This window comes from Egretta garzetta, unplaced genomic scaffold (genome assembly GCF_000687185.1).
Source record: "Egretta garzetta isolate BGI_Z169 unplaced genomic scaffold, ASM68718v1 scaffold497, whole genome shotgun sequence".
Taxonomy (NCBI): Eukaryota; Metazoa; Chordata; class Aves; order Pelecaniformes; family Ardeidae; genus Egretta; species Egretta garzetta.
Genome location: NW_009260349.1, coordinates 358,860 through 368,027, shown reverse-complemented (window position 1 = coordinate 368,027; position 9,168 = coordinate 358,860). Strand labels below are relative to the sequence as shown.

The window sequence follows — 9,168 nt, the reverse complement described above, 5'->3', positions numbered from 1 at the left end:
TGAGGGTGGCAAGGGGGGCAGCACTCACTCTGCAGGGCCAGGGTGACAACCTTTGCCGCCGTGCCTCCATCGTTCTCCGCCACGCACTGGTAGCGCCCTGTGTCAGCGCTCTGGTGGTACCAACAGCGTTAGCATCACACTTAGCTTTGCTGCAAAAGCTCCCCAAAACACACCGGCACGCCCCAGGCCCCACTCACCCCCACAGCATGGATGGCCAGGGACCCATTCTGCAGCTGGCGCAGGCGCCCACTGGCCACCACTGGCACCCCATCCTTGCTCCAGCGGATGAGGGGCTCAGGGTGGCCCTGGGCATCGCAGTTGAGGAGGGCATTACCCCCAGGGGGCTCCACCTGGTAGGTCCTGGGGTCCCCCCATATGATGGGTGCCTCTGGAGAAGGGAGAGGGATGGCAGAGGAGGAGGGCTGGCTGGGCACCCCAGTTTCCCCGCTGGCACCTACCTCTGATAGAGACAAAGGCAGTGGCCCTGATGGCACCGGCACTGTTCTTGGCATGGCAGACGTAGGTCCCGCTGTCGGCGTGGGTGGCTGCCTCCCGCCGCAGGGTGCTCTTGCCACTCTGCCCCGACACACCGTCTGCAGGGTACAAACCCCCCAAAAAGTACAGACAGGGACCAGCTGCTTATAACCCCACACAGCCAGCCATGCCAGCACCCCAGGGGTCCTGAAAGGTGGAAGGAGGATAGGGATGGAGCCAGGACCTCATCCTCCTCAAAACCTCAGCATCCTCAACCCCCCACCACGCACCGGTGACGAGCTGCCCGTTGGCCGTCCAGGAGATACGGGGCTGGGGGCTGCCCACAGCAGCACACACCAGCTCCAGCCTCTCGCCCCGGCTCAGGGTGACATCTCTGGGCAGGAGGGTGAAGGTGGGCATGGTGTGGAGGGAGAGGGAGAGCCAGCGGACGGCCCTCCCAGCCGAGTTCACTGCGGTGCAGGAATAGCTCCCGGCGTCCCCTTCCTGCACAGGGAAAGCGGGGAGGACGGGGCGGGGGGCTCAGGTCAGGGGTCCAGCAGCAGCCCTGGCTCGCTGGGCTGCATCTCTACTGGCTGTTGCACACCCAAAAAGCCATGGCTTGGCCACAGTCACTTTTCCCAGCCCACATTAGCAAACTCACACTTCCCTGACCCATCAGCGTGTTGCAAAGGACTGAACAGGGCTCTCCCTCTACCAATATTTTTGAAAGCAGCCAGTTTGTGGCTTGGGTAAGCGACACCTCGTCCTGCCAGCCCCAACCCAGGGATGTGGCAGGGCACAGAACAACCTGGGCTTTCTTTTCAGCAGCAAGGGGCGCTTGTTTTCCAGCTCTCCGACCTTACAGCTAGCTCGGCTACAGGTGCTCACCTGGACATCCCGGAGCAGCAGCTCCCCGGAGGGCAGGACCGTGGCCTTCCCCCCTCACTGCAAGGTGCTGGGGAAGGAGCTGAGCAGAGGAGCGGGCAAGCACTGGGGCTCCAGTCCCGCCTCACCTTGCACGATGAGCCTGGTCCTCCCCGCAGCGGTGCCCGAGGGGTTGCGAGCCACGCACAGGTAGGTGCCTGCATCCCGCGGCGAGGCCCAGAGGAGATGCAGCTGCCCGTTGGGGAGCACCTTCAGCCCAGGCCCTGCAGGGATGGGCAGGAACGCAGGGCAGGATGGGGCAGCACAGCCATGCCAGGGCACCCATGGGTGGTGTGCAGGGACTGCTTCACCTACACAAGCGCCCCGTCCTGGGGAGTCCCTGGGGAACGGCTCCAGCAGCCACCACACCCACCTTGGATGGCAGCCAGGAGCCAGGACCCATTACGGTGCCACCCAGCACCTCGCTGGGACGCCTACAACCTCCGGGCACCCAAATCTCCCCAGGTTCTGCCACCCTCCAGCAGGGTCCCGCTCACCTCCGGCAATGCCGACACCGTCTTTCTGCCAAGTGACCTCCGGCCGGGGAACCCCGGTGGCCTCACAGGACAGAACTGCGCTGGTGTTGACCATCACCATCACCATACCAGGCAGGGGTTTCAAGGCAGGGGGTTCTGCGAGTGGCAGGGAAGCGTTGCCCACTGGGGCTCCCGCAAGGTGGGCCAAGGCACAGGGCGCGAGACCCCCAGGAGCCATGCGTACCGTGCACCGCGAGCCGGAGGTGTTTTCGGGCCATGCCAGCAGCGCTCCTTGCCGTGCAGGTGTAGCGTCCGGCGTGTGCAGGCAGCGCCTGCCTGATCTCCAGGGCCCCTGGGAAGAGAGCGGGCAGAGGGGGGGCAGTGGGAGGGCTGGCAAGGACCCACCGCCCCACCGGGGCTGCGCTGCCTGGTGTCTGTACCTGTGGGCAGGACGTGGTAGCCCCCTCCTCGGCTGCCCAGCTGGGCTCCCTCCTTGCTCCATGACACCGTGGGTGGGGGTACACCAGAGGCGTAGCAGGTGAGGACCGCGGGGGACAGCCGGGTGACAACCACATCCGTAAGGTCATCGGCAATGGTGGGGGGCACTGGAGAAGTAAAGGGGGGAGGGAGATGAGCAGGGCTGCATAGAAATGCTGAAGGGGATCCCATCCCCGTGCACATGGGCACAGGTATTTCTATTTCCCCCCTTGCCCATCCCCTCTGTCCAGTCCTCTAGAGAGGACCCAACCCAGGGCGGGGAGGGCTGGAGCACACCTCACATCACACCCGAGGTGGTGACAGACCCTGGGAAAGCCACTCTCGGGGAGACCCACAGCCCCAAGGAGCTCACCGTGGATGGACACGAGGAAGACCTTGCGTGCCTCTCCGGCGGCGTTGGTGGCGATGCACTCAAACCGCCCCTCGTCCCGGGGACTGGGGCTGGTGATGAGCAGCAACCCCGAGGACTGCAAGCTGCACGGGCAGAGCACACGTCAGGGTCAGCCCCTGCCCCATGGGGAGCAGCAAGAGAGGGAAAACCCCACCCTATGGTGGGACCCTTTCAGCAGGCGAGGGGGCCAGTGCTGCTGGTACCTGTAGGCGCCAGGCGGGAGGTGTGGGTTCAGAGGGTGGCCGTCCTTCTCCCACCTGACGTGGGGTTCGGGGGATCCCCAGGCATCACAGCCCAGCGCAGCCGGCTGCTGAGCCAGCAGGGTGAGGTTGGAGGGCCCGGGGGCGATGCTGGGAGGGACTGCGGAAGGGCAGCGGTGAGCAGGGGACAGCAGCACCTTGCTGGGGCAGGGTGAGCCCAGGAGGGATCCAGCTTTGTTGTTCTGCTTACCCAGGACACGGAGGTCCAGGCCTCGCCGGTCGGAGCCGCCAGGGCTGGATGCCATACAGAGGTAATAGCCCGAATCCTGGACCTGAATGGGGTCGATCTGCAGGGAGCCGCCTGGCAGGAGCCGCATCCTGGGGAGGGAGAGCAAGGGAAGCCCCATGGGGGTTCTGCACGGCCATGCTGCAACGCACAGAGACACACAGCTGGGAAGGTGGCATGTGACATCGCAGTCAGATGTGGCACAGGTCTGCTGAGCTGGCGTGGGGACAGAGCACAGCCCTTTGCAGGGGAACGGTGCTGTCTCTGCTCCAGGCACACCAAAATGCCTATTGATGCGGAGGGTGGCACAGTCTGAGAGCCAGCTCTTGGTGCCACCAACTCACAGAGCCTCATACCTGTTGCTCCCATGGAGAAGCAGGAGCCGGCCATCCTTTCGCCACGTCACCCGGGGCACGGGCCACCCCTCCGCCCGGCACGGCAGCACCGCCGAGCCGTTGAGCAGTGCCCTCACCTCCTCGGGGCCCGGCTGGATCTCTGGGGCCACTGCGGCAGCACCACAGAAAGTCAGAGACGGGGCTCAGGGGACAAAGAACATCAGCCCAGACCAACACTGGCTGGGCACCATCCCAGCCCCTGGTTCCCGCTACCCCAACCCCATAATATCACACATCCCCTAGCAGGGACGGAGCTGATGTGCACCCCCCCTGTGGTGGGGCATCATCGCTCACCGTGAACCTCCACCTGGACACGCAGGCTGGGGTCCCCCAGGGCATCGGTGGCCCTGCAGCTGTACTCCCCGCCGTCCGCCGCCCCCACGGCCCGGATCTGCAGGAAGCGCCCCTCGGCCAGGACGAGCCCCCCCAGTGCCACTCGATGTGGGGGGGCGGCACGGCATCCTCAGGGCACTCCAGCAGAAGCTGCCCCCCTGCCACAGCAGTGATGCTGTGGGTCTCTCCAACGCTCGCGATGCTGAGAGGTGCTGTAGGATGCGTGCCAGGTGAGTCAGGGGGTGACACGCAGGTTGGGGACCCCCATCCCTATCCGCATAAGACATGCGTAGCCCCCTGCTCTGCAGGGCCATCATGCTGTGCTCCAAATCCCCCCCACTGGAGGCCTGACAGCCCCCACCACTCTTCCCATCCACCCCTCAGTGATCCCAAGGACGGGTGCAGGGGATGTTCCAGCTCGCTGGTCCCCCAGAGCTCTGGCCGCCCCACAGCACGCCCTGCCAGCACCCTCCTCACTGTGCCTCGGGGGCCACCCTACCTTGGATGCTGACGTGGAAGCTCCTGCTGTCCTCCCCGGCGGGGCTAGCAGCCAGGCAGGTGTACAAGCCAGCATCAGCCACCTACGCAAAGCCGGGAGAAGAAAAAAATTGAGGCATGAGATGAAAATGCAGGTGGGGAGCAGAAAGAGGATGCCCTACCTTTGTGCTCTGGATGTGGAAGGTGCTCTCGTTCCCTGACACAAGCCAGGGCCCCGCCAGCAGCCGCCCATCCTTCTCCCAAGTTACCGTGGGCATGGGGACGCCCATCACCACACAGGTCAGCTCTAGTGGGGTGCCCACAGTGATGGATATCTCGGTGGGATGGGGTGCAGCCTCAACGCGGGGTGGCTCTGCAAGGCACACAGCAAGGCGGGGGGGGCTCATCCCCTTGTTGCTCCCAAAAAATTGGCGAGCTGCCCCTCCCAAATGCCCAGGGACAGAGACGTACCCATCACCAGGAGGTGGAAGGCTTTGCTAGCCTCCCCCACCTCATTGGCCACCAGACAGGAGTACATCCCCACGTCAGCTGGCCCCACGGCCACCAGGCTCAGCCGCGGGCCACCTGGCAACTGGTTGCTCTGCAGTGCCAGGGGCTCGCCGTCCTTCAGCCAGGTCACTGATGGTGCTGGAGACCCGGTGGCTTCGCAGGTGAAGGTGACATCAGAGCCCTTGGCCACCATCTGCTCCTCGCTGCTCTCTGGGCTCTCCAGGATGGGGGGCACTGGGGAGGGAGTGATCCCCCTTAGCAGGGCTGTGGGAGCAAAGCTGGGTCCCTAGGCCCTAGGCATGGGTTTGGCAATGCCCCAGAGTCCTGTGAACACCCAGAGGTGGCTCAGCCTCCCTACAGGGTGCTCTGGGATTGCTTTCAGGCTGGTCCCACCTTGACTCGATCCTCCCTGAGCCCAACCTCAGCAGCCGAGGGCTGGCTCAGGACCCTGCTTAGTAACACAGCTGCAAAGCACCACATTTGCCCTGCCAGCAAAATGGGTGCTTAGGTCCCCCCCACTCCACTCTCCCCAAACCCCCAGCAGCCCCATACCCTGTATCTGCAGGACGAAGCTGCGATCGGCCTGCCCTGCCCGGCTGGAGGCAATGCAGGTGTAGAGCCCAGCATCGGAGACCTGTGCCTGGGAGATCCTACGCCATGGAGCAGGGCATGGGGATGGGGAGGGGACATCAGCTCTGGGTCCTCCCCCTGCCCCCAAGGTCTCCACAGTGACAAGAAGCCACCTTCAGGGTGCAGCTGTGGTCATCCCGGCACGCAAGCCTGGGTGCCAGCCCGAACCTGTGGCTGAGCATCACTCCAGGGTCACTTCTTACCGGAGGACATGCCCAGCCGAGAACAGGGTGACACGGGGGGACAGGCGCAGGGGCAGCCCATCCTTCAGCCAGCTCACGTGCAGCGGAGTGGAGCCCCGCACCCGGCACTCCAGCGTCACCGCCGTGAACAGGACACCACGGACCACCTCCGAGTCATCCGTGCCTCTCTCGATGGCAGGGGGGACTGGGCGAAGGGACAGAGGTGCTGACGGGGCTGTCGGGGCGGGTGGCCCTGGCACTGCCCCGTGGCCCCCAGCCCCACTCACCCAGCACGCTCAGCGTGTGCAGCCGGGCATCCTCGCCCGCGCTGTTTCGGGCCAGGCAGGTGTATGCCCCTGAGTCGGCGGCTTGGAGCCCCTCCAGGAGCAGGGAGCTGCCGTCTGGGGACATCCTGGGCAGGCAGGATGGGACAGTGAGCTGAGTGCCCATCCTCAAACATGCCCACAGGGCAGAGATGCTCTGCGCTTGGTTGCAACCCAGGCTGCAGGTTTTGGGGTGCGCTGCAAGGCCAAGGCAGCGGCTGGGACCCTGGCAGGGTGACAGTGGCCATGACAGGCTGCAGCACCATCTGGGACACCCGGGATGATGCTCCTCAGCAAACAGCTGGGATAGGCTCATCCCAGCCCAAGCAGGGAGAGCAGCAGAGCTCAGACTACCTTGCACTGCTCTTTTGTGCATGGGGAAACTGAGGCACGCCTGGGGGAAACTGAGGCAGGCGTAGTCTGTGGGTTGTTCCCCCCACCCCGGACTCACCGGGCACGTGAAGGGGGCTGCAGCCCCAGAGGCTGCCCGTCCTTCAGCCAGGAGATCTGGGGGGTCGGCTGCCCCTCCGCCTGGCACTCCAGCCTCACCCCTCCGCCCTCCAGCACGCTGTGCTCACTGGGGACCCCCGCACTGGCGATCCGGGGTGCCACTGCACCAAGAAGAGGAGAGAGAAGCTGAGCAAGAAGAGGTGGAGGAAGGCTCCGGTGGGAGGGGACCCCCGCTGCCCCAGGAAGCCCTACCTCGCACCAGCACCGTGAAGTCCTTGCGTGTCTCAGCGCCCGGGCCCCGTGCCAGGCAAGTGTACCGGCCCTGGTGGAAGGGCTGCAGGGGGCTGAGCTGGAGCTGCCCCCCCGCAGACACCAGGCCCTGCTCCGGGATGCTCTCTGTGGGGAGACTGGGTGAAGGGGGCTGCAGTGGCGCTCCCCTGCCGAGCCCTCCCCTGGCACATCGTCACACTCCCTCCTTCCCACCCCCCAGGCCCCAGGTTTGGGGACTCGGTTAAAGCAGAGGTTGGGGCTCTGCAGAGCAGGGTGTTTGCACGATGGCATTGCTGGAGCTTTGCAGGAGAAAAGAGCCCCTGGTCTGGAGGCAAAGCCCTGTCCCAGAGGGCTGGTACCCAGAGGGCTCACCCCCATGTCTCTCCATCACATCCCATGCCCACATCTCATTGTTTCAGCCGCAGGAACGAATCCGAAGCCTCTTAAGAACATGCAGGGAAAATGCCAACCCCTTCGTGCTCTCCCTTTGGGCCCTGCAGTTCTCTTGCAGCAGGATCAAAAATGGGGAAACTGAGGCAGGGCCTCTTCAGGTGGGGTGGTGGCAAGGTGCAGGAGGGCAGCCTGACACCACGTCCCCCTGAGCACGTACCCAGTGGGCTCCCGTCCTTCAGCCAGGTGACGGTGGGCATGGGCACACCGGTGACACGGCAGGTCAGGACCAGGGGGCTCCCTACGTCGGCATCCAGTGTCTCCTGCTGCAGATCCTCAGTGCCCAGGGGCCCTGGGGGAAGGAGCGGGGATGGGGTGCATGAGCAGGAACAGACGGACCAGGGTTTGCCATCAGCTCCTCTGCGCACAGAGCTCCTGCCGAGCCCTCGCCGCTCACCACGGACGGTGAGGATGAAGTGCTTCTCGTCCCAGCCGGCCGCATTCAGCGCCACGCACACGTAGGTGCCTGAGCTGGAAAGCTGCAGGCGAGGGAGCTGCAGCACCCGCGAGCCTGGAAGAAGCGGAGAGCAGGGAGTCAGGGCAGGCTGGAGCTGGGACCGAGCCTGGGCCTCCGTGCCGGCAAGCTGACCCGTCCCCCCACAGCCGGCCAAGCTCCATGCAAGAGGTGTCTGGCCAAAGTCTCTCTCTGAGGTCTCTCTGTGCACAGCAGAGAGGGGTGCTGAGCTCCTGGGGAGAGGCAGCGCAGAGTTTGCAGGATGCAACCTTGGTCCTTTCCAGAAGGGATCACTCGGCAGCAAGTTGTTAGCACGTGGTTACGGCTGAAAGTCTGAGCTCAAGTCCCACATGCAGCACCCAGAAGTTGGTTGGGGGAGTTAAAGCCTGCCATCGAGAGCCAGTGGCCATGCCAAGCCCAGGGGGACAGGCTGTCATCCTTGCTCACCCCAACATACCTGGGGTGATGGTCACCTCCTCACTGAGCTGCAGGTCATGACCATCCTTGTACCAGGCGATCTCCGCAGCGGGGTAGGATTGGACATCACACGCCAGCGAGACGCTGCCATTGACGATGCCGTTGATGTGTTCAGGGTTTGCGCCCACGATCCGGGGTGCTTCTGCTCTGGCACACCCCAAAAGACAGTGCCAGAGGGGAACCATCACTGTGGAGGCCAGGTTCTCCCCGGGGCTCCCCACTGGGAAACGCACGCCGAGCATCTCGCCTGCTTGGAGCGTGCTAGCACCTCAACCTCCCCGCATGGGGCAAGCGTGACAAGCGTGGGGGCACAGAGGCAGCCATGTGGTTCAGGAGCCATGGGAGACTCCAGCTGGCAGAGGAGAAGGAGGAGGAGGGATGGGGGGGTAAATCAGTGACCCGGGGAAGGGTCACTGAGATACCTTACCCTGCACGGTAAGGGCAAAGTGCTTCTCAGCTGACCCAGCCGGGTTCTCGGCCACGCATGTGTAGCTGCCAGCGTCACCCACCTCCACCGCAGGCACCTGCAAAGGGGAAGCAGAGCCACACTGGGGGCTGCCCCGAGCCAGGGAGCTGCTGGGGCTCCCATGGGAAGACCAGGGCAGCCTCCTAGGGTAGGGAAAAGTGCCCCATCCCCTCCACCCAGCGTCTCCTGTGTCCTGCCCTGGCAGAGCCACCCTGCCCAGGGGGACACTGACCTGCAGGACCGTGCCGCCCTCCAGGAGCTGGTGCCGTGGGCTGACTGCAATGGGGATGTTGTTCCAGAGCCAGGACACTGTGGGCACCGGGTGCCCAGTGGCTTCACACTTGAATTGGACGGTGCCATTGATGGTGGCCGTCCCCTCCTCAGCCAGGTCCTCTGTGCCACCGTGGATAGCTGGGGTGGCTGGAAGCAGACTGTTACGGTGCTGCCCGTGCCTCCTTCTGCTCCTGGCCCCAGCCCCAGCCCCGTACTCACTCAGCACCTC

General features: G+C 64.7%; 1 protein-coding gene across 1 annotated transcript in view; it reads right to left on the bottom strand.

Moving 5' to 3' along the window:
* HMCN2 (hemicentin 2) overlaps positions 1 to 9,168 on the bottom strand; it is a 39,962-nt gene that overhangs the window by 5,373 nt on the left and 25,421 nt on the right. Inside the window, exons 42-67 of the mRNA XM_009642803.1 lie at positions 8,899 to 9,077; positions 8,628 to 8,724; positions 8,181 to 8,345; positions 7,667 to 7,780; positions 7,430 to 7,561; positions 6,802 to 6,945; positions 6,551 to 6,710; positions 6,064 to 6,188; positions 5,798 to 5,981; positions 5,517 to 5,614; positions 4,926 to 5,198; positions 4,637 to 4,827; positions 4,477 to 4,558; positions 3,939 to 4,079; positions 3,606 to 3,753; positions 3,214 to 3,341; positions 2,967 to 3,123; positions 2,725 to 2,846; positions 2,315 to 2,479; positions 2,119 to 2,226; positions 1,896 to 2,030; positions 1,488 to 1,622; positions 765 to 974; positions 459 to 593; positions 198 to 388; positions 29 to 110 (exon numbers count right to left, since the gene is read on the bottom strand). Coding sequence (XP_009641098.1) covers positions 29 to 110; positions 198 to 388; positions 459 to 593; positions 765 to 974; positions 1,488 to 1,622; positions 1,896 to 2,030; positions 2,119 to 2,226; positions 2,315 to 2,479; positions 2,725 to 2,846; positions 2,967 to 3,123; positions 3,214 to 3,341; positions 3,606 to 3,753; positions 3,939 to 4,079; positions 4,477 to 4,558; positions 4,637 to 4,827; positions 4,926 to 5,198; positions 5,517 to 5,614; positions 5,798 to 5,981; positions 6,064 to 6,188; positions 6,551 to 6,710; positions 6,802 to 6,945; positions 7,430 to 7,561; positions 7,667 to 7,780; positions 8,181 to 8,345; positions 8,628 to 8,724; positions 8,899 to 9,077 — 3,801 coding nt within the window. The remainder of the gene's footprint in view (positions 1 to 28; positions 111 to 197; positions 389 to 458; positions 594 to 764; positions 975 to 1,487; positions 1,623 to 1,895; positions 2,031 to 2,118; positions 2,227 to 2,314; positions 2,480 to 2,724; positions 2,847 to 2,966; positions 3,124 to 3,213; positions 3,342 to 3,605; positions 3,754 to 3,938; positions 4,080 to 4,476; positions 4,559 to 4,636; positions 4,828 to 4,925; positions 5,199 to 5,516; positions 5,615 to 5,797; positions 5,982 to 6,063; positions 6,189 to 6,550; positions 6,711 to 6,801; positions 6,946 to 7,429; positions 7,562 to 7,666; positions 7,781 to 8,180; positions 8,346 to 8,627; positions 8,725 to 8,898; positions 9,078 to 9,168) is intronic.